The sequence below is a fragment of the Podarcis gaigeae genome, assembly GCF_964106915.1.
Source record: "Podarcis gaigeae genome assembly, chromosome: 7".
Taxonomy (NCBI): Eukaryota; Metazoa; Chordata; class Lepidosauria; order Squamata; family Lacertidae; genus Podarcis; species Podarcis gaigeae.
In genome coordinates, this window is record NC_139683.1 from 62,262,862 (window position 1) to 62,287,664 (window position 24,803).

Below are 24,803 nucleotides of genomic sequence, written 5' to 3' on the forward strand. Positions count from 1 at the left end.
TGAGTCTGTAGGACTCAATCTTCTGTCTAGCTTAGGACCAGTAGCTGAGGCAACTTTTGGTCAGCTTGGATATTTGTCCCTCATTGAAGTGGTCCCATATAGCCCCTGACACCGCATACTAGGAGAAGTTCCTTCTCTTCCATACTGCGACACAAGAAGAATCCAGCACTGATGGATTCTGAGAAAATGGTAAATGAAGAATCCCTGATTGGTTGCTAGTAAGCTTGCAGGCTTTATTTGGCTTATTTGTTTGGCTAATCAATTAAAGTTAGAGTTCATTAATTGGTGGTCTCTGGTGAAAGTGTAAAAGCTTTAAGCAACCTAAATTCTTGTGCACGGGGGCTACAAAATGTGATACAGTGGTACCTCAGGTTACATAGGCTTCAGGTTACAGACTCTGCTAACCCAGAAATAGTACCTCAGGTTAAGAACTTTGCTTCAGAATGAGAACAGAAATCGTGCCCCGGCAGTGCAGCGGCAGCAGGAGGCCCCATTAGCTAAAGAGGTGCTTCAGGTTAAGAACAGTTTCAGGTTAAGAACGGACCTCCGGAACGAATTAAGTACTTAACCTGAGGTACCACTGTACTCAGTATTTCTCATGCGGTCACCAATAGACCTCCGTTCTGTTAGGCAGCTTTGTCTATTATTAAAACCATGCAAGTACCAACATTATGTAAAGGCAGCTTTTTGTTTAATGAGTTTACAGGATGTATTTTAAGAAATGGCACCAGATGTGACAACAGTGCCCGACAAGGAGAAACAGGAAATCTAGGTAATCTTTGATTTGAAAGGGTGACTCAAATATTAAACCTGGAGCAAATAAAAGTGACACTTGACATCTCTCTGCAGGGTTACGTGCCCATTGCATGAGTCAAGGCAATTGCTTCTTGAAAGTTAGTGGAAGGCCTGCTCTATAAAAAAAATCCTTTGCATTTCATCTGATATGGAGCAGCTGGAAGACAGGGCTATCAGTAAATCCTCTGTAATATTTAGAGCTCGTTGCTGAGCCCTTATAAATGTGTCTTGGTGATGTACAGCAGACAGGGATACTTGAGCAGGAAGTGCATGTCTGGAAGGTGCCCCGGTTTAATCTTTCATTGCAGTTGATGTTGGCAGGAATTCTGGCTCTTTCCTTTTAAAACTAAAGCTGCAATCCTTCTAGCTTGTCCTCGATTCACGCCCCATTCACTTTAAGGTAATGACAGGCAGAGAAGTCTATTTCCAGCCTGTGTCAGTTTTGCATGAGTTCATTCATAAAACTGCTCTTATTTTTGCATCCATCTACAATTTTCTTTTAAAAAACATGGGGATCTGCATTATCTTTGAATGCATTTTCCACAAAAGACATATTTTCATATATGTTTTCTCCAAAAATATGCATTTGTGTATGCATTTTAACCTGCTTTATGCATTAAAACACACATTTCTATATATGCATTTTGGGTGCTTTTTTAAAAAAACCCAAGACTGCAAATTCAGAGCAGTGTAAAAACTGAACGCTAACTGCTTTCTGATCGATGCATTAGTTTGGGAAGTGTGAATCAGGTCAGTTGACTTTTTTAAAAAGCCAAACAAAATTGTTCAGCATCCTCACTTTTAGGTTGCTCTAACTAGCAGGAGCTTGTGTGGACTCTTGTTTTCCATTGGGACTCTTTAGGAACATTTTCCTGGTATTCTGATTACTAGTTTTGGTGTGCTCCCCATCCCTTGGTAAAGATCAGGTTTTCTAATGGCAGAGAAGGAGTTCCAAATGAATTCATTCACATATTACTCGAAAGCAGAATTGCAAAAGCTATTAGTCCAGCTGCCCACCAAGATTTGTAACTGTCTTATATACAGCATTAGCTTTTGGAAAGCTTCCCTGCCCAGTTAGTTGGAGACTAGATATGTGACTGTTTACAAGCTTAGTCTAAAGGGGTGTGCTTTGTTACTGGTTTGAATCCTCCTTGAAAGAAAAGTAGTTTTGGATGGGTGGGATTATGCAAGCAGATGAGATACCACTGAACGTGCTACTGAGATTAGTTCCATCAGACCTGCACAATGTGTAAGCTCTCTGTCAGGTGCTTGATCGGATCCTGAAGCAAATGTCATAGTCATGTCTCACTTCACTCTGGACTCACTTCACTCTGGACTCCACAACAAAATGCCTTCATCTGCCCCAACTGCAACAAAACATGTCTCTTGCATATTGGTCTCTACAGCCACAGCAGGCGCTGTAACCTTCCAGCAGTTTTTCACCTCCAGAGGTGCACTGCTCCATCATCTCCCAAGGCAGACAGATGCCAACAATTCCACTCTGCCATTCAGCTTTCTGAACTCAGCTGCGGCCTGTAGCACCTGTATGCCACAGTCAGCAGCAGAGCATGGTTGCTGTTGCCCAGCCAGGGAAAGTGGCACATATCAGAAGATTGCCCAGATAGGTCAAAGGGAGAGAAATAGATAGTCTGCACAGAGAAGACTAGTGCCTCCAGATGTCTCTTCTTCCATCTCACAGGAGGTGCCCAACAGTGAACTTGGAGCTTGCTTGCTTCCTTGATGGGACTCAAAAGCAGAGATAGACTCAAAGAAGGCCAAAAGATGGACCAAGAGACAACCGCTGCAGACTTTGTGGAGCAAGATCCCCTGAATGAAGGGATACTGTTTGATATGCAAGGATGGCTGCCGTGTGACAGCAATACTGGATCCTTGTAGGCTGAAATGAAGAGCCTGTGACCTTCCAGATGTTGCTGGACTCCAACTTCCACCAGTCCAGATGGCCAATGGTCATTGGTGGTGGGAGCTGTGGTCTAACAATGCCTGGAGGACGTAGGCAAGATGAGTCTAAGCCCTGATCTCACACACTGCAAATGGTTCAAAGCTAGGTGGCTTATGAAGTCCTTTGTGTGCTGCTATGTGTGGCTGCTGAAATGTGTGCAGTTTAATGAGTTGCAGATTGCTTGATTAGAAATGGTATAGATAAATTAGGATCTTTATTACAGCAGTTATCTTGGGTGTTGTTCTGTTGCCTATACCACCATTTTCCATGCCTGGAGAACTGGAAATATTCACTCTAGGGCTTTTGGCATTGAGACAAACTTGGATGGCTCACTAGCTACATCCTTCGACCTCATGCTTTTGCATTGTGTATCTTTGTCTTTGCTTCACGAGCAATCGCAAAAGGTTATTGCTGTTACGTTTGTTTATTTTAATGTATTTATGTACCTTCAGCGGTAATACCTGGGCAGTTCGCAACAATACGTTACAATGCTGATAAAATAAACACATCAAAATACATCACGGTCCACAGTAGACTAGCTCAGCCCTGTATTAACAGCCCTCAAATGCCTGAGTGAACATATGGGTCTTTAGCAAACATTGAAAGCCTGGGTTGAATAATTCTCTGCAGCAACATAGGAGGTGCTGTAGGGAAACTAGCACTGAGTGGTTTAAACAATCAATCACAGGGAATGCTGGGGCTTGCAGCTCTGTGGGAACAGGGGGTCTCCCAGCAGCTCTCAACACTTTTAACCAACTACAGTTCCCAGGGTTCTTTGGGGTAACCCATGACTGTTTAACACGGTATGATATGGCTTTAAATGTACAGTTTTCATCACGTAGATATGTTAGGAGGGGATTACAGGTACAAAGGAAACCAAAGGGGTTGTTGTTGTTGTTGTTTTGCTGCCCAGGCTTCATTGAGGTAGAGTCTACAGCTGTCATGGAACAACGCCAAACCTTGAAGTTTCTTTTAACAAGGCCAATATGATTACACTTAAGGGAAAAGTTTGCTGTAACTCTAGAGTAGTTAGGAAAAGCTCTGAAAACAAGAAAGGAAGGGAAACCATCTTCAAACCCATTATGTTGGGCAGTTTTTTTAAAAGGATAATCTTCAATGCTTTCATGTTTTTCTTTAAAAAATACCTAATTAAAAAAGGATTTTAAAAAAATCTGTTGTGCCTTCCCTCCTCATCTAAACAAGGCAGCCTCTCATCTTAGATCCTCATCCTCAGGAGATCAGTAAAACAATCTTTTAAGTATTTAAGGGAGCTTGGCCTAGTGAACAGTTGAGCTCTAGGTTTCCTTGACATCTAATGTGATGAATATCTTTCCTTCAACTGGCGGCACCTGTCCCCAGCAGATTAAGTGAACCGCTGTGCCTTCTCTCCCTAATACAGCCCATGCTTACAAGTGTTCTGTGTGTCTTGGCAAGGCTTGGGAGTTAAAAATATTCCATCTAGCATGATCTCAAAGACCCGTATTAATAGCAGAGGGCCAAAATATCTACAAGGCTTGTGGCTGCCCTGCAAATGGGCAAGTCCAGCCTTCTCGCAGGATTTTTCCATACAATCAGCTCGTAGCAAAAGTGAGTGCTTGTTTATTGATCTGTTGCACGCACTACAGATAGTTTTCTTCAAGAGTGTGGCGCTTGTCTCATTTCCCCAGCACTGGGTGTGTTATAATTTTGTACATAAGAAAGCACAGTCCTTGTCCTATGTAGCATTGCCATGTGGAAATGTAGATGCCTAAATGTCACAGGCCCCTCCAAGACAGTGTTCGAAATTAGCCAGGCGCCAGGTGCGCTTTGCACCACTTTTGACCAAGCGAAGATGCCTGGGCGCCTGACATCTCCACCATCTGGAGGTGCATGCCTGGGGATCATTGGATCTGGACTGCTTTCACACACTAATACCACATCCTGTAGAATTCCATCAGTTATATTTTATCTGCACAATCGGAATGAATTTCAGGAACCAAAATGCTTTTTCTGTGCAGCCTGAACAGGAGCAGTCAACCTTAAGAAGGAGAGGTTGGAAGAGGCCAATAGATAGACTGGACCAAGTGACTTTTCTTCAAGTTCTCAAGCTAGCTCAAGGTTGTCATTTGAACTAGCCAGACGTTTAACTGAGAATCAATCCCAGTCAGTACGTTGTTTGAAAAATAAGACTTTAGAGTTGTCTTTCCCCAAAATGGCAACGAGACATTCCATTTTGGTGACTGTAACCTTGGTTTAAGGAGTCCTTTGCTGCCTAGCTTATATATCTGAGTTTCTATCACTGTTCCAGGGTGGTGGTGATATAGCCTCTCTTAGGATTTAGGAACATAAGGACTCTGCTGGATCAGGTACATCTACTCTAGCATTCTGTTCTCACCAGCCAGATGTCCATAGGAAACGTGGTAGGAGGAAGGCACGCTTGGCAAATCCACACCGCGATCAACTGCCGCCCGGTAACCAATGTCCCCACTCTGGAAGGATGTGTGGATCCAGAACTGGCCTCCACAGTCACTTACGGACTCATTGTTAAAATCGTGCTTATGGAAGACAATCTTACTCGGCTATGAGTGATCGCCAAAGAAGAAGCTGTACCTTAGCACAACACCACTTTCCCTGGAGGCCAGGTGCTTCTGAATGCCTGTTGCTGGAAACTGCAGGAGGGCAGAGTGCTGTTGCACTTCAGTCCTGCTTATAGGCTTCCTACAGGCATCTTGTTGGGCCGCTGTGAGAACAGGATACTGGACTAGTTCGGCCATTGGGCTGATCCAGCAGGCTCCTCTTACATTCCCTGCTTGCTATTCCTGCAACTGGTATACAGAGGCATATGCTGCCTTTGGCTCAGGTAGAACACAACCATAATCACTAGTAGCCAACAATGGACTTCCCCCTCCATGAATTTGTCTAACCCTCTTTTAGAACCACCCAAATCGGTGGCCATCTCTTTTCTGGATTGCCCACAAAGCAAATGAAATAGAAGCACAACTTTAAAGAAATGTTAATTTAGCTGTTAACAAATTCTTCATTCTACTGAAACACAATTTATAACTCTGTTATTAAGGGTCCTGTATACAGCGCCATCGATGCACGTGGTGCTTTTTAATAAAAGTAACAAAAAAAGACAAGCCATTGCCATGAAGAGCTGGTACTCTTAAGTTTTGATGGGGAAGGAAACAGTGGGAGGCAACGAGAGGAGGAGGGCAAGGTTAAAAAAGGGATGCATAGGTGTGAGTACTGATGTGCAAATGAAACAGTAGAATTCTGAGGTGGTAGAATGGATTGTACCAGTTCAGGATGCGGGTGGGGTTCACAATTCTTAAAAAGTTGGTGGAAGGACACAATTAGCACTACAGGGTGTCAGAACCAGACTAGAACCTTTCTTTCAGCTATGTGGTTTTTTGTTTTTTTAACTAGAAGGGAATAATTTTATATGTGGGGTGGCATTCAGACTGGTGACCCTTCCAGTAGTCAGAAATAATACAGTCCACTTCAAGATCACGATGACGTCATTCTGGTTTCATTTTGATTGGGGAAAAGAAGTGCAACTCTGCAATACACGTGCCTTGGACTGTTGAAAATCTTCTCTTTCATACACACTTCCCTCTCTTTCCCTCCTCTCTTGCATCCCAGTTCCTGCCAGGACATTTCCAGTTGACAAATCATCTCCTATTTTTCCGAAGGCAGGAGGGAACCTGGTTACTTGTTCACTGTTTTGAACTTGATTCTAAAATGTTCTCATTTGCTAAGTGACTTCTACAACCCTCTCTCCAGTTTAGCTGCAGAGAGAGGAACATGGGAGTTGTTTCACCAAATCAGTTTGTGCCTTCTCCCCAAAGCAGCAGATATCTATGTGGGGATTTGTGGTTCCAAGAAGCCTTTGAAAGAGGTGCCTACAAAGTGAGCGCTCATCAAGCTGTTTGCAAGCAGCTAATTCCCTCTGTGCAAATACGGTGTGTTTTGCTGCCGCGCAGTTTCCATTAAATAAGCACTGAGCACCATAAACCCCATGCTAACGCAGCAGTTGCTGCTGGCAGACATGGTAAGGCAGGTCAAAGAGACGTCTCAAGGCAGGTGATTAGAGTGATGTCATGACTGGGGAATGCTAAGGCCATTGCTGTATCCACTTCTCTTCAGGAACTGAAACACCACTCTGAAAAGAAATGGTCTCAAATGGACTGACAAAAAATAATGGATGGCTTGAATAAGCCTTTGTTTGAATCCCTCGCTGGAAATGATCCTTTGACTGAATCTCTCATTAGAAACGAGGTTTTCAGTCAGGGTTGTTCGCAGTGCAAAAATTACCTCAGGGGCTGATTCAAACAGTCAGTTTTTCATAGATCTAATCTGCTCTAGACATTCAAAGCAACTGTAGTTTTTGAAGGGTGCTGGGAGTTGGGAGATCCTTATTCACCTCACAGAACTACAATTCCTTGGGAAGAGGGATTGATGGTTAAACCGCTCTCTGAATTGAAGTCCTTTGAGGGGAATAGGGGGTCTCTCAGCACCCTTAACAGACTACAGTACCCAAGATTCTTTGGGAGAAGCCATGAATGTTTAAAAACGTTCAGTCATGATCTATAAATTATAGAATAAATAATATCACCCGGGGCAGAAAAAGCACTTCTGCAAATCAGCACCAGAGATGTTGTGTTTCTCAAATCACTCTTGGCCTGAACCACAACAACTTTAATCTTTAGTGAACGTGACGTAGGAAATGCAATGTTGTTGACTTTTTGGCATAGATATATATCACTGTTTCATACGGCATTGTTTGGTACTTGGTAATGGTTGCTCTAGAATGAAGTGTAAAGTAACATTGCTGACTTTCTGACATAGTCTTCCAGGCGTGGCTTGGCTTGGCAGGAGGCACAGAGCCACGCCAATAGCCTCCTGGCAGCGATGCTGCTGTGGTGAGTGGCACCACACCCACTCTGCACAGCCCTAACCACTCTGCAGCCTGCCCTTCCTGGTAAGTGGCACTGCTGCCTGGAGGCTGTTGCTGTGGCTCCATCCCCCTGGATGAGCTGCCCCTGTAGTCTTCCACTATTGCTTCATATACCTTTGATGCTAACTGCTAGAAACAAAAGATTATCCTAACAGCTGTTTCTAGACAAACAGCTGTTAGGATAGTTCTTTGTTCCTAGGCTCTGCAGGATGAAATAGCAAGTTTACAGGCATGTGCGTGCATGCACACACATTTTTAAAAGGGTACTAACTTAGAATCCCTGCTATGCCAAGTCAATGGGTGGATTTAGCTGACATAATTCAGTGGAGGAGGTAAATTCTCTTCTTCTTGATGATGATGATGATGATGATGCACATTTTAGGGCCAAGACGTGACACCGAAAACAGATTCTGAGACTAAGCCAGCCTTGTATTTAAGCACTCACCTTGTCACCAGTGGTAATGAATTGCATTCAGACCCGTGCACTGTAATCCATGCCAGTGAGTTAATGGACTGGTGGGAGGGAAATGAGGCACTCCATCCCTTCTCTGTACCCAGCATAGAAACCAAGTGGGTGCCAGTGGAATGTGGCGCTCTCTGTCCCTCCCTTACTAGCACATTAGTGCTGTTGTTTTTAATTCCACACGGAGGGACTTTTGTTTAACTTATAATATTGCAAGCTTAGTAACTTTTGTGGGCTCATTAAGGTGTGGCTCATAGTTAAGTCCTGGTCAAACCTAGTACAAATTGATTGTGCAGTCTCCTAAATCCAACACTTCTTATTTTATTATTTGAAATGTCTTTTTGCAAAATGCTGCCCTACCAAGTACTCAAAGTGTAGCCCAGCAATCTGAAAAGCAAACTGAACCATGGTGCCATAAAATGCTCAGATCACATAAACACAGAGAACATGGAAAAAATTCAGGCAAGCAATTAACAGTTGTCGTTTACATGAAACCTCCATCATAGTCCATGCCTTTCAGCCTTTGGTAAGCAGAAACAAGGCCCCACCCCTTCTTCATCCAGAGTTGGCAAATAACTCTCACAGTAATGAGTCTATTCACCAGGTTGTTCGTGTTCACATGTCCTTCCTTCCAATTAAGCTGCAGTCCCAGTCTCCATTGAGAAGGAAAACAATAACAGCAAGCAAGATGTATTCCAGAAATATTCTCCCTCTGGCTCATTATTGTTTTTATGCTGTGGTTCACATGCTGCTGAAAAAGTCAAAGGCTTTGGTTATGGTGAAAGCAGCTTAGGCTTGTTTGTTCTATATGCACAAGGCATGTTAACATCAAAGGGAGAAAAACATCTGCCCTATTTGAAGTTTGGTTGTGAACCATATTTCCCCCCCATTTGAACACCACTTTTTTTTTAATAAAAAAAAAAAAAGCGCCCTCATTTCACCCTTGGTCGCATAATGCCCCAGTTTCTTGCAGCATGCTTTTCAAACCAAAGTTTATTTTAGAAAAGCAGGCCTCTGAAGAACAACTTGCAGTTTCATTTTAACTATACAGAGGATGCAAAACTGGTTGTGTCTCTAGTGTGGAGGGTACTCTTGTTCAGTCTTCACATTTGAAATTTCTCTTACCTCTTTTAACAGAAGGTGAATACACCCTCAGTTGTGGGATATGCTCTTATTTTATGTGCTTGCTTTTTTAATGGTTCAGGGGTGCAGATGCATCAAATAAATACCCTGGTCCACATATCCATATTTTCAAAATTTTCCAGATTGCCAAATCAACGAAGTTCTACTCAAAATAGACCCATTTAAATTAGAAGACCAAAGTTAGTCTATTTCCATGGGCCTATTCTGAGTGTGACTTAACATTGGATATAACTCAGCGCAATTAGATTTGGCTCAATCTTATCCACATCTACTTGGAAGTAAGTCCTAATGAGCTTGCTAGGGCTTTCTACATTTAGGACTGCAGCCAGTAGCTACAAGAAAGTAAAATAAATAATTACAAATAGATGTTTCAATTTAGGACAAAATCAAGAGGTAAGGACTTTTTCTCAGTGTCCCAGAGGTTCCAGCTGCCAGTGCTGGTGGTCTTCCTGCTCTCTGGTGCTAGCCTTAGTCTTTACTATGGAGGGGGTAAATGTTTCGTTTTGCTACGGAGAGTGACACTAAGCAGCCTCTGGACTTTAATGACCATGTGAGGCCTGGAAGGTGAGTGGATGCAGAGATGTAGCTAGGGGGCAGGGGGTGTGTGCACTGGGCACCACTCACCCAGGGGGTGGCATTTACTGTGGGGCGTGAGATAGTGGCTTGGGCGCCTGCATGCTCCACGCTGTCAGAAACGGCAGCGTGGGGCTTGTGTCTGCCCGCTGCCTCCCCCTCAGCTGCCCTACAGTTACCTGAACTTCTATTTGTTGAAGTTACGGGTAGGTAGCCATGTTGGTCTGCCGTAGTCGAAACAAAATAATAATAAAAATCCTTCCATTAGCACCTTATAGACCAACTAAGTTTGTTATTGGTATGAGCTTTCGTGTGCATGCACACTGTTTCAGTGTATCTGAAGAAGTTTGCATGCACACGAAAGCTCATACCAATAACAAACTTAGCTGGTCTCTAAGGTGCTACTGGAAGGAATTTTGTTTTGTTTTGTTTCTATTTGTTGTGTTTGAGGTGTTTCATTCGCACATCCAAGTCATCACTTGATAACTACAATGTATGTGTGAGTGTTAAATTATCCATTTTATTACCTGGCCAAAGGATTTCTCCTGGACAGAAAGTGTAAGAGGAGTGAACCGTTGTTTTTGCAGTCCTGGTTCTATTGCAGCAGAAAAGTCGTCATCTGTTACTTACCACACATAATGGTTGAGAACAGTCATGTATCTCAGCCATTTGCATTTATATCTGTGGTTATTCATCAGCTTTCAGGCTTTCTCAGAAAACCACTAATTGAAGAGTCCTTCTACCTTGAATATGCAGTAGTAAGAAATGATTCACTGATGTGTGACTGATGATTATTCTAAGGAAAATCCCAGAGTTTTTATAAGATGTCTCTGTGGGAGTAACTGAATGCTTTCATTTTTACACCCAAGCTCTCAGCTGAGCATTAATTGGTTTTTGATCTCGATGGCAGTAGGGATCCATTTTAAAGGAGAATTAAATGGTGACACTGTTAAAAAAACTTACCTCCCACAGCAGCAAAGACTCTCTGTGGCAAAGGAAAGCATTTGGAATTCAGGAGTTAACATGATTATACATCAGCAATCAAAATGGGGGGCGGGGCGGTTTACTGTGCTGGCCCCTCAAGAAAATTTCCAAAATAAGGAGATACTTAACTTAAAAGCAATCCGTACTATTTCTTTTTCTTTTTTTTTAACCTAGGGGCAAATAGCACACAATTGATTGGTGGAATGCCTGTATTGCAACTATAAAACAAGTTTGAAATAGGTTGGTTGGTTAGCTGGTTGGGAAGTCATCCTGAAATGTACTTCGACACATGGTTGGACTTCATCCTTGTGGCATCCGTGTGCTCTGGACTGCAATGACCATCATCCTTGGCCATTGGTCATGCAGGCTGGGACTGATGGGAGTTGTAGTCCGTCTGGATAGCACCAGCTTAGAGAAGGGTGCTACACACTGTGAGCTCTCTCTCCCCCCTTCTGCCCACAGCACGGTCATCTGCATCCACCCATAGTTTTGACCAATTTCTGACAAGGTTCATGATGTGTGAAAAACAAGTTGTGGTGAGTTTCTATCTCGCCTAGTCTTACTTGGGGGTTCATTACGCTCATAGGCGATAATTTATGGAAACAGTAGTTTTTATTTTGCTTTCAAAGTGTATCAGCTTACAATGAAATATATGTCGGATGAGCTGAGAAGGTGTTTATCAGAAGAGGTAATTCAGCAAGCCACGTAAGAGGGGCTTCCCCCGCCCACATCACCTCTTTCCCTGAAAGTGAGTCACTGCAGAGAGCACAGGCCTTTAGAGGCAGGTTTCTAATCCAGCTCTCCTCATTCAAGAGGACTGCAGAGAGCCCTGCAAAGATCAGGACTCTGGGCAGGCAGGCAGCATTGGGAAGAGCTGCCTGCCTGCCCAGCTCACCCTGGGAGAGGGGCCATCCTGAGGGGCCATACCAAAGGGAGTCATCCTTTTGGGGGTTGGCATTTCAGGGGTGGGGCAAGGGCATGGACCAGCCCTCCGTGCCAAGTTATTAATTTAATGGGGATGGGGGTGTTTTAAAGAGTTATAACTTGTATTTGTATTTTTAGTTTACCCTTTTACATTAGTTAAGTGTTTAAGTTACTGTGGTACCTCTGGTTACGTACTTAATTCATTCCAGAGGTCCTTTCTTAACCTGAAACTGTTCTTAACCTGAGGTACCACTTTAGCTAATGGCGTTTCCCGTTGCCGCCGCACCCCCGGTGCGCGATTTCTGTTCTCATCCTGAAGCAAAGTTCTTAACCTGAAGTACTTTTTCTGGGTTAGTGGAGTCTGTAACCTGAAGCGTCTGTAACCCAAGGTACCACTGTATTTTGTTTTAAGCGGGGTGGGACAGGGCTCCCTGGAAGTCCAAGTATTGCTCTGCCTTCCTTTGGACCACATCAGCAAGGCCGAGGGAGGGGTCTTGTCATCTGGGCAGCTCAGGACTGCCATACACACTGCCCATGCTTGCGCCCCAGGTAAGTCACTGTGGTGCTGCTAACGCAGCGGTTTGATTTCACCCCTGGAGCTGCACTTCAAGGGAGAGAGCCAGTGTGGTGTAGTGGTTTAGAGCAGTAGACTCGTAATCTGGTGAACCGGGTTCGCGTCTCCGCTCCTCCACATGCAGCTGCTGGGTGACCTTGGGCCAGTCATACTTCTCTGACGTCTCTCAGCCCCACTCACCTCACAGTTGTTGTGGGGGAGGAAGGGAAAGGAGAATGTTAGCCGCTTTGAGACTCCTTTGGGTAGTGATAAAGCGGGATATCAAATCCAAACTCCTCCTCTTCTCCTTCTTGGTGGGGATTGCACCATCTACCTCCGAAGCAACATACAGTATTCTCTTTCTCTCTGAGCTTTGGATTCTTTCATTAAAACAAGCGACTTGCAGGTCATTCTGGTTCCCCATCTGTGCTCATGTTACTCTGCTCAAAGAACAGCACTGATATCTGTATCTAACTAGCTAACACAGGGAAGGGATACTTTGATTCACTATCAACCCAGTTTATATCTTTATTCCCATTTAGAAGACTTGATTTTATAGTGCCGGTCATAAAATGGCTTCATATTTTTATACTAGCGACAATGCAAATGCAGAGCAGGGAAAATGCATATAACTTCAGGCATGTTACTAATGCGTTGATTCAAAGAATGCATAGAGTCGGGGAAAGCTAACAGGGGTATTGTTTGTACACAGTGAATCAACCTTTGTTTGTGTCTGATGTTGAAATATAGCACCACAGGCTGGTTGAGACTGGTTAAGGCAATTGCCTTTTTAACACCAAAGTGAGAGGCAGAGTATCATGGATTGAAAAAAGATAATTACTGTGTCTTATCTAGCCTAGTGACTTACAGCTGTCTTTTGTCAACATTATTTCTGGCTTTTAATGCAAGATAGAGCATTGTTTCTCTGCAATGTTATTACCTTTATTTAAAACGTGTTCCTATTTTTCTGTCTGAAATATATAGTAGACAAGCCCAGATGGTGCTGATTAGTTATAAAATAATAGAGGGCTCTCCAAATCAAAAGTAGGACTGCATCACACTTTTAGCTATCCATGTCTGTTTTTTAAATTAGGCGTACATCTAAAAAAAAAAGTCGTATGTGAGAAAGTTACACAGCTGTTTGAAAACATAGAGGCTCGGTTGGGTGGTAGGCTTGGCTGCCACTTCGTTAAGGTAGCAGCAAGCCTCTTTGGTTTGTTCTGTGTAATGTGTGAAACAGTCCTTTGTGTTCTGTGCAATGAAATTGCTGCTTCGAGGCCCCATCTCGATGGAGGACTTTGAACCCGGGACCTTCTTCAAGGAAAGCACAATCTGTGACATATCCTGCTGAAACATGAATGGCTAATCCGCTGTTGCTGATCTACAGTTCCCATAAGCCCTGGCCAGCATGCCCAATGGTCAGGGAAAGCAGGAATTGTAGTTCAGGAACATCTGGAGGGCTGTAGGTTAGCCTCCCCTGTGCAAAAAGAGATTTTGGGAAGCAGTGCTAGAAAATGCCTGAGACATTAGAGAGCAACTGCCGGTCAATTTAGAGCAGTGTTTCTCAAACCTGTGTCTCCAGCTGTTATTGGACTACAAAGCCCATCATCCCTGACCACTGGTCCTGCTAGCTAGGGATGACGGGAGTTGTAGTCCAACAAAAGCTAGAGACACAAGTACTAGATTAGACAGTGCAAGACCAATTGTCTGACTCAGTACAGCATAAGGTCACATCTACACCATCCATTTATAGCACATGGCTTCCCCCAGAGGATCCTGGGAACTGTAGTTTGTTAAGGGTGCTGGGGTTGTAGTGCTGTGAGGGTTAAACCACAATTTCCAGGACTCTTGGAGGGAAGTCGTGTGCTTTAATGGTGTGGATGTGACCTAAGGATGCTTCATAACTTTTCAGTTTTAACAGGCATGCTTGCATATGGAAAACTAAAAGCTTGATTTTTGTATGCACTGGCATTGCACATTCACTGAACAGTGTGTATAGTTCTTTAGGGCTTGGCCTATCTAGCACCAACTACCAAGAAAGCAAAGGGAAGGTAATAAAGGCTACCAAACCAAATCAGAATCTAGGTTTCTGCACTTTTAGCATCCGTAGATTCCTTGCTGAGATTTCGTAAGCAGCTTCACTTGCAACATGTTTCCATGTGGGAGCATTCCTGAAAAGCTGGAGAGAACAGTGGGTTCTTTTGTTAAGGACAATCAGTTTTAATTAGATTCTGTTTGTGAGTTAATTCTCTTCGGAAACTGCTACTCAACAGGAGCAGACTTTGGTAATGGCTGGAAATATAAGAGGCAAAGCTCTTGTCGCAAAGTCTTTAATCCGATGCACCTGCCTCTGCCGATCTGACTCGAAGGATATGGTGGCAGGGGTCGAGGGCACCCTTGTTTGTTCTCTGATCTGACCCCTCTTGTTAAGTCATTGCACACCCACACACCTTTGATCTTTAGATGGCCATAAGGAAATGTAGGGAAAGTCAATATTTCAAAAGAATCACTTAACAAAAACTCCTGGAGTAAATGGGTCCAAGTAGCTGTTGAACCATTTTTGGAAAGGGTAAGGCAGTGTGGTGCAGTGGTTGGAGTCTTGGGCAGGGACCTGAGAGGTCAGGGTTCAAATCACTACTCAGCCATCAAGCTCACAGCCTCTCTAGCCTAACCTACCTCACTGGGTTGTTGTTGTAACGAGAAAATAGAGGGAACAGCATGAATGCCCCCTAGAACTGCCCGGAGGGCTGTAATGTAACCATGAATAAATAAAATACCTCTGCAGGATCAGAAATCAATGTGACGTGATAAATGAAGTTGTTTTGGGGCACTGAAGAGAGACAGGTCTATGATCCTAGTTGCCTCTGATGGTCACTGGCATGTCGCCATCTCTCAACCCAAGCGACTTATAATAGTGTCAAACTGAGGACAAGAATGAGAATAAGAACATGCAGTGAACCCTTCTTGCATCTTTACACACAATTCAGCGCCAATCAGTTCAGTGAGGATTACTCTAGGTAAGTGTGTCCTTTCTCCAAACCCTGGTAGGAAAAGGTACCAAACACGCCGATACTCTCACATTTCTGGCTTGGTGATGAGATTGAAGAGGGAAGAGAGAAGCAAAAGAGCAAAGGAGTAGCGCTCAGCCAGGTGAGAAGATTATATATGGCTCTTTCCTGCCCCTGTGAGTGGCAGTGGCTCTCATTGAGTTCTCTCTAGCAAACTTAACAGGAAAACTCTGTGAGCTTCCGCTCCTATCATGTCCTATCTAGCAAACATGCATTGTTGGTTTGACTAAGATCAGAGAACAGTCAGTAGTCACATCTCTGTCCTGCCCCCACTCCCCAAAAGTCCTTTGCGTAGCACATCTGTGCTCTGGGAGAGTAGGAGTAAGCCGGTGCAACTGTGCCATAGGACTCTCTTCCAAACTGCTCTCTTAATTGTTCAGGTATGTACTGAACATTGCCGTAATGTCGAGTAGCAATGCTTCCTCACTGTGTTAAACGTTATGGGGTCCTTGGCAGTTCTGCCGCTTTCCGACAGTGCACAGATATGTCAGATTCTGGTCTGGTGTGCTGCTGGTGGTGGTATGAGATCCACAGCCATGATTCCTCACTGGGAGTCCATTGTGGGTAGAGGGGGACAACCTAATATACTTGACATAACAGTGGGGCCAGACGTTTCTTCAGATTTCATTTCCAGCTACAGTAACGATGAAAACGGCTTGTCAGTTATTGCTGAAAGACTGCTAGTCTAGATGGATTGTTGGTCTGATCCAGGAAGGCAGTTCTTCATATGTTCTTAAATGCTCTCCTGGTTGTTGTTTCCTCCCCTCTCTCTGTTAGGTAATGAATAGGAAGGATTTCTCTCTCTCCCCCTGCTCCTTTTGTGTAAGGAAAAGGGATTTAATGAACCGCAGAGCTGGCTGCTTGACAGGGGACATGCACACTCAGCGTTTTTCTTGGTAAAAGAACACAGAGCTGGCATAGAAAAGACCCAAGTTACCACTATTGTAGGACTAAGGACTCTGACAGACTTTCTGCTTTGTTCTTTGGATAATGGTTATTATTATTATTATTATTATTATTAAATGCATCTCTTTCATAGTGCAGGTTTAACGTACGTTCTTTACTTTTTTTTAGCCACTTACCCATGCTTATTTGTTCTGCGTAGTTGAAATGGTCACATTGTTTGGCAGTTATCGGCGAGTGTGTCAGGGAAGGAGGGAGAGACTGTGGGTGCACCATCTGGTTCTGTTAATGCGTAAACAAGTAAAAAATTCTGATTTGAGATGTAGGGTTTTCAAGAACCAGATGACCACAGGCATTCTTCTAAGTAAGAGAAAGGATGGGGTATGTGTGGAAATGACAGCCTGCAGTTCATTGACATTTCTCAGGAAGCACATTCTTTCATACCAGAAACTCGAAGGAAGTGAGGGCAAAGAAGGGGCTGTGAAGGGGGAAAGCATCTTTCCCCCCCTCTGCCTACGGTCCCCTTCCTTTGGAGGCTCATTATACTCAACTGCAAGAAAATGTGCTTTGGGGGTTTGTTTTATTTAAATGTATAGATGTTCTGAAGGTGTAGGGAGGGCAAAGTAATTGCTTGAAACTAGACCAAAACGGAACAGATATGAAAACCCCATATTGGCTATCCAGCTCAGTTTATCCCAGCCACCAGACAAATCCAAAGCGAACTTGAAGTGCTTCTGAACCTTCAGCTTTTAACTCCATGTCAATTTCATATGTTCACCAGAGCTGCTTCCACGTGGCTGGAAGTCGCACTGTTCTGGCCATGTCTGGTAGGAAGGAATTGTGTGGGTTGGGTGAATAATGTGACTGTTTCCCACACCAAACCCCAGGGAGGAGTAATGCTGGCACGGGAAGGAACGAGGACACTTGCCCAACCCACACAACTTCTGCCTATAAGGCTTTTTAAAACAACTCTTTTAACCACTTGGATGAAGTTGCCCTGCTGCTGCATTTACATTTGCCTTACGTTGCATGATTTCTTCTTGCTGCAGCATTTTATTCAATAGAATATATTGTGCGCTGCCCTGGAATCAGTTAGAAGGATTTTTACAGAAACAAACAAACATACATACTGGTATTATTCCTGGAGTACTGTGATCCAGTCCCTGTAAATCATGGATCTGGCATGGTTAATCTCCACAAAGCAAGCAGGCTTTTTTAGCTGAGGTAACACCCCCAAAAAGCTGCCTGAATGTGATTTTATTGTATGAAATAGTTGCATGGATGGTACAACCATTAAGGTGCTTTATCTTAATGCAGGGCTGCTGAACCTGCTCCTCTCGAAATGCTATTGGACTCCCAATACCCATCAGCCCTTGCCAGCATTGGTCAGGGATGATGATGGGAGTTGTAGTCCAACAACATATGGATATGAAAAACCCAGGTTTTCCATCCTTGCTTTAGGAGATGTGTGAGAGTTGTATGCATATAAATGTCAAGCCTATATCCAAATCTAGATCTGGGGTAGATCCAGACACAGGAAAAAACCCTCTATTAATAAGTCAGAAATTAGATCATTATAACAAAAGAAGAAAAACTGTGTGGAAAACCACATTTTAAAATGTCCTGCTCTCTGGCGCCATCTGGTGTTGCATGTTCATAGCACATTCAAATTGCTGTTCCTTTACTAATGTAGCTGAGTCCCTGACTGCCAATCCCAGGTATTAATGGTGCACATCCTGGTTCCCTTTTGCCTCTAAAGAGAGCTCAGTACACACCTTCCAGGGTAAGTTGACTAGGCTAAGTCTCAGCCTTAGGACCCTGAAGTTAATGGCTCACACCACCCCAGATTCTCTGTCAATTTGGACTAGGACATAGTAAGTTGCCTCAAACCAGTAGTCCATTTTAGCTCAGGAGAAGATGTGTCCATAGGGAGGACGACAAGTTTGTTCTGTCAGGTGCTTGTTCTTTCTAATAAACAAGTGCCAATGTTTTTAACAGGGCGAGGGCTGTAAGATTTCTTTAGATGTGTACGATTCTTCTCCCTCATATGGAGTGTGGCTTTGGAGACACCCGGACAAAAGTCAGTCTGTTTCTTAATCCGTACATTGCAGGACAAAGAGTCATTAGAGTGATTCTTCATCATTAGAAGTAATTTCAGAAATATGAGATGAGAAAATGTGGTGGGAAAACAAACCGATTCCCCAAACATAGGGATTAGAAACAAACTGCATGCCCTTGAGGGATGAAAATTGTACGAGTGTCTGTGCATCCCGCATTGTGGGTATGGAAAGCAACCACTATCAAATTTAATTTGGCTTTCATACTCTTGATTTACAACAATACTCTGTGCTCGCAACTCCTGTTGATTTCAAGAAAATTCCTTGCACCTCTCAAAATAAAAAAATACAGTACAGTGGTTAGCAGAGTCTGTAACCTAAAGTGTATGTAACCTGAAGCGTATGTAACCTGAGGTCCCACTGTAAAGGAAAAAGTCCTGGGCTGGGATGCAAAATTGTGTCCTTGAGTGCCCTGGAGCCTGGGTAGCAATGCGTATATTACTGCCAGAAGTGCAATATATTTAACTGCATCCCTGAAGTGTGAATGGGGATTTCCTTGTGTCCAAAAGCATCTCTGCACCATCTATCTGATCTGGCAAGGAAATTGCATGAGGAAGCAAATTTCCACTTAGGTAGCTCCCTTGTTGGGTTGGGACAATATGAACAAGTTTCAATTTTTATTTCTTTATTTTTTTGCATTTCTATCCCACCTTTTTCTCTACGGAACTCAAGGTGGCGTACATGGTTTTCCCCTCCCCATTTTATCCTCACAGCACCCCTGCAGGGTAGGTGAGGCTGAGATACAGTGACTGGCCCAGGGTCACCCAGTGAACTTCATGGTCGAGGGAGGATTCGAACCCTGGTCTCCCAGGTTCTAGTCCAACACTCTAACCGCTGCACCACGCTGGCTCAGAATTCTCCATAGGGCTACAGCTCTGCATGCAGTCAACCAGTTGGCAAGTTGCCACAGATTTTTATGCAACTAGCTTTGGGCAAATGGAACTATCCCCAGGTGGACAGGCCCATGTGAATGGCAAGCCTTACAGACTTGCTGCAGAAGTCATCTGTAAATACAAGGGTCCACACAGGCAGTTGGGGGGGGGAAGGGGGCACCCATGTAAAATAGGGGCTGCATTGTTGCCTTCCTCCTCCCATGTTGCAGTACACAAACCATCAGTTGCAGAGGGAAAAATCCAAAACTAGATTTTCAGGAATTTAACATGAAGCCCTGTGTATGTATGTGATTACTTGCATATGTATGTATGTGATCATTTGGCCAGGTTCCAAGAGCAGCACATTTCTGCATTGCTAAATTTGAGCATTTTCTCCATAGCTCGTATAAGCAGCCTGACGCCAAAGTTTTTGCATTAAAAGAAAGGATTAAAATTTAAGGCTGCCTTGGGAAGAGACTTTTGTTTCTCATTTGCCGTATCTGTTCTCCTAAAGGAAAGGTTTGCAACACCTCAGGGACTTGTTATTTATGTTAAACAGAATCTCTGCAACTTAAAGAGCCCCTGGAGGACAAGTCATAAAATGAGCTCCCCCCCCCCCCGCCTTTTATTTTCTTTGAAAAAAGTCATTTTGTTGCAAAGCATTTCTGCCGCAAGTATGCTTAGCATTCAGAATTAGTAGGCAGTCTAATAATAAACTTGTCACTGAGAGATCTGGAGTAGATATTTTGCACATTTGTCAATCCTAGGGAAAACATTGCTTTTAAAGCTGTTTGGGGGCTTAAGGGAGGAAAGAAGGCTGAAACTGCTTTTGGCACTCCTTGGCTGTGTGTGTGAACATTTGCAATTGCGATGGCAATTCTAATACATTCTCCGGCAATTCTCCGTTCTGGAGCCGTGTTCGCATTCCGAACGGAGCGCAAGACACGACGGCGCATGCGTGGATCGCATTTTGCCACTTCCGCGCATGCGCGTGATGTCATTTTGAGTGCCTGCACATGCGTGAGTGGCAAAACCCGGAAGTAACGTGCTCCGCTACTTCCGGGTTGCCACGGAGCGCAACTCGAATGCGCTCAACGCGAAGCACATTCAACTCGAGGTATGACTATGATGGTGATGATGATGATGATGATAATACTATATTTATACCCCACCCATCTGGCTGGGTTTCCCCAACCAATCTGGGCAGCTCCCAACAGATTAAAAACAGGGGGGGGGGGGAACCACACACACACACACGGTACACAAATGCATGATATACCGATTTGGGGAGGTATGCCTTGCTGTTTTCACTTCTGAAGTTGGACCATAGACATACCTGATGAGCCTGCGTAAGTGACAAGTGAAGGTAGCTCTCATCTGGTATGAAGGGCGGTGTAGGAATTTATTAAATAAATCAATCTTACAGCCATGTTAGCTACACTACTTGTGACATCCTTTGCACCTAGCAAAAGGCCAGGGAGAAAATGGTGATGGTGCTTAACAGATTTAAATGAAACACAATTCATTGGTGGATAATGTGTTTTGCATGCACAAGGTTCCAGGTCTGATCCCTGTCATCACCAGCTAGAAGGATCGGATAACATGAAATAAGTTTTCCTGAGATCCTGGAGAGCCAGAGTCAGTGCAGATGATGCTGGACAAATAGCCTGGCCTAGTATAAGGCATCTTCTTGTGTCCCAAATTTTCCTTTGTTAAACCCTTCTTTAGTACATCAATATACAGCGAAACCATTCTGCATAATTGAATTAGATTTCTTGTGAGGGTAGCCATGAGATTTCAGTCATGACAACAAGAAGAGATTTGGAAAAGTTGCCACGTAATGTGACCATGCATTAAAACAACGCTGTTTGCAAATAAATGTCTTGCCCAGAACTGTAGCTACATACTGGGGTTTGCTGGCATTTTACCAGGGAAATTAAAAGTAAATTTCATCTCCATTTGCCTTCTTTTAAATTAAGCAGCACTGCTTCCTAACAACACATTCTCAGGCATCTTTTTTGGTTCTGTGTCTGGGCGTTAATAAAAAAAATGTGCAGCTAAATAACATTTATTATTTTGGCAGTATCAGTTTCCTCTATAAAGTTTGTTGATGGCTTTAATGCTAGTTTTTAAAAGTTGCACTTAACTGCATATTTGCCAGGGAGAGTCAGATGTTCTTTCCAGATGTAAAGCATTTATTTGTTAACCCAGTTTAATCTGAAGCTGGTTTGTAAATTCAGATGAGGAGCTCCTTTATAGCAGGTGAAGAAAAATTAGTGATGTGATCAGAACACCTGGAATTATTATTTTAAAAATAAATATAGATTTCCAATATACAACAGCAATTACCCCCCCAAAAAAGAGGGGAAATGCAAAAACAAAACTCCAAATTACCACCTCCAGGATGGATCAGTCTATTTAAGAACACCTGGAATTCTTAAAGATCAGCAGCTGGGTGCAGAATAAGCTTAACAGGTGTAGAGTTTAGTTCATGTTCCTTGCTGGCATATAGCCATACAACAAGACTCTTCCTTCTTGAGCTCCCCTTGACTCCCCAAGTCCTGAAATGGATTAGCCTGTGATAGACCCAGGACATTCTAAATATTGTCTTGGATTGAGGAAAGCTTCTGTCCCAAGCACCACAGATTCCCACGGACTGTAGCTTGCATAGGAAGCTACAACCAGCCATGGCTGTCTGCTGAGTGTACCTATATGACACGCTCTGAAATCCATCGCCCGTGTTTCTCATTCATGCATTGTTTTTGTGTGTGTGTCCTTGAAATATGTAATACATGAAGCATCTCATAATCATAGGTATAAAGTCATTGGACACCCTCTCTCCAAACACTAACTCTGAGTTTAAATGCAGTCCCCAGTCTCATCAGTGTCACTTCAAGCTATCATTGCAGAGTAAAATCCATGGGTGAATGTGGTCTATGTGGCAGATATGCTGGTTGGGTACATCTGATCCACAGCTAATCTCCATGTGGGCATACAGATCGACCATATTGCTGGCACCCGCCTGTCACAAGAAACAACGGAGTGCTCCTCCAAGACTGTGTGAAGTCAAATCATGGCATCAGCAGCACCAAAGTGACCTCCCCGGGGCAAGTGTGTGTGGACGTCCTGGGCTTCCCAGGCGACAAGACTCTGCTATCGGCCTCACTGACGTGGTCCAAAGGAAAGCTGAGCTATGTGTTTGGCATCAGCTCGGCTGCAGGAGGTGCCAGAAGGAGGCGTACAAGGCCCCATCCAACCATCTTAGGGACTTCACTTCGGATTTGTCCAGGGTTTACTCCTTAGCCCTGTATTCTCCCAAAGACATCCCGCAAGGCTGTGGAGGTTTAGAATAAGAGTTTTCATTCTCCCAGATGGGCTTCCTTCCCAGATTGACTAGTAGCAGTTAAATAAAGCATCTCTCTCTCTCTCTCTCTCTCACTCACACACACACACACACACACACACAGAGAGAGAGAGAGAGAGAGAGAGAGAGAGAGAGAGAGATATCTCACACATTAGGCTGCTAGCTAGCTAGCTAGCTAGCTAGACAGACAGACAGACAGAGTGCTTTTTTCTGGGGGGATGCATACCCCTAAACATTTTGTGAATCCAAGTTTGGCCTCATTGAGGGGCAGTATTTCCATATGAGTAGGAAAATGAGGGACGCAGGTGGCGCTGTGGGTTAAAGCCTCAGCGCCTAGGACTTGCCGATCGAAAGGTCGGCGGTTCGAATCCCTGCGGCGGGGTGCGCTCCCGCTGCTCGGTCCCAGCGCCTGCCAACCTAGCAGTTCGAAAGCACCTCCGGGTGCAAGTAGATAAATAGGGACCACTTACCAGCGGGAAGGTAAACGGCGTTTCCGTGTGCGGCTCTGGCTCGCCAGAGCAGCGATGTCACGCTGGCCACGTGACCCGGAAGTGTCTCCGGACAGCGCTGGCCCCTGGCCTCTTAAGTGAGATGGGTGCACAACCCCAGAGTCTGTCAAGACTGGCCCGTACGGGCAGGGGTACCTTTACCTTTACTTTACCTAGGAAAATGAGAGTACCCCTAAACATTTTTTAGAAAAAAAGCACTGCATGATAGATAGATTAGATAGATAGATAGATAGATAGATAGATAGATAGATAGATAGATAGATACACACACACAAAATTAAACTTGTTATGAGCTATCTTAGGTATACTTTTTTTTTACTCTCAAAATAACGATGGTTTGGGTTTTTCCCCCTGGTAAAACTGCCACCAACCAGTGAAATGAATGTTTGTATAGAGACTCTTAACATGGTTGACCTGTGTCTGGCCAAGTGCCTCAGTATTTATGTTTTCCTGTCTTTCTCTTTGAACCCATAGGTAGTAACTCCAGTCAGGTCAGGACAAGGTTATGTTTATGAGTTCCCTACCAAATACCAGAAGGATACCTATGACATCCCACCGATTCGTCCTCTCCAAGGGGTAAGTACCAATAAAGCTGTCAATGGCTGTTGAAATTAATCTGCATCTGAGGTCTTGGCATTTTATCTATTTCCTAAGTGTGGATCAGGTTTACTCATTCCAGATTTTTTTTTTTTAAATAATAATCTCTGACCAGATTGCCTTTCCCACTCTCTAGATGGCCACAGAGTTTAATGAATGCACTGCATGTGGCTCAGAATTAGAAAATATGCATCTGTTTTCTAAGGGAATAATCTATTCAAGTGGTCACACAGAATACCTGAAAGCAAAAAGCAGTCTGTTGTATGTTTTTTTCCAAATGCTGTTTCTCAATTCAGATGTTTTCTTTCCTCCATATAAGAAATATTGGTCCCTTGAATACAAGTACAACTAGCTTAGCTGGACTTGCATACTATAAGAAAATAGAGCATACTTGCCTGTGTAGGTTCAGGGTTTGTCAGCTTGTTTTTACTCTGAGGTTATCCTGGCACAAAGACTGTGTCTCCCAGCATGCCCTGGGGCATCTCAGCGGGTTCTGAATAGCTCAGTAGGTTAGAACGTGGTGCTGATGATGCCAAGGTCGCAGGTTTGATCCCCACACAGGACAGCCGCATATTCCTGCATTGCAGAGGGTTGGACAAGATGATCCTCAGGGTCCCCTCCCATTTTGCACAGGGACTTGTGTATAATTTCCAATGTAACAAGTACCCCTTGAAATTGATTTGTGCTCCAGGCAGCAGCCTACTTGTTGTATGATGGAGCCCTTCCTTTATACTGCATGTCTGGCTGGTGTCCTGCTTAGACATTTCAGAAAGTCTTGCTGATCTCCTTTGCTTCATGCCATGTTATATTGGGACTGGCGAAGAATGAAAGCATGGCTGTCATTTATTAGGGGGACCCGTGCGAGTGCAAAATATCTGGGCGAGGAATTTCTCATTTCTGTCATGCATGTAAAGTTCCTCACTGGCTAGGAGTTCAGCGACATGGGCCTTCCCCATGACGTTGGTGGAGCAATCTTTGCAAAGACCAAGCTCCCAAGAGAGAGGGGGAAATACCCAACCCAGCCCTTCCTGCTCCACAT

At 43.9% G+C, this 24,803-nt stretch overlaps 1 protein-coding gene across 3 annotated transcripts in view; it reads left to right on the plus strand.

Annotated features, from left to right (window-relative positions):
• Nucleotides 1-24,803, plus strand: part of NEDD9 (neural precursor cell expressed, developmentally down-regulated 9) — a 67,429-nt gene that overhangs the window by 33,579 nt on the left and 9,047 nt on the right. For all 3 annotated transcript variants that reach the window (XM_083747194.1, XM_083747193.1, XM_083747195.1), the window contains exon 3: nucleotides 23,642-23,743. In XM_083747194.1, the coding sequence (XP_083603320.1) occupies nucleotides 23,642-23,743 (102 nt within the window). The remainder of the gene's footprint in view (nucleotides 1-23,641; nucleotides 23,744-24,803) is intronic.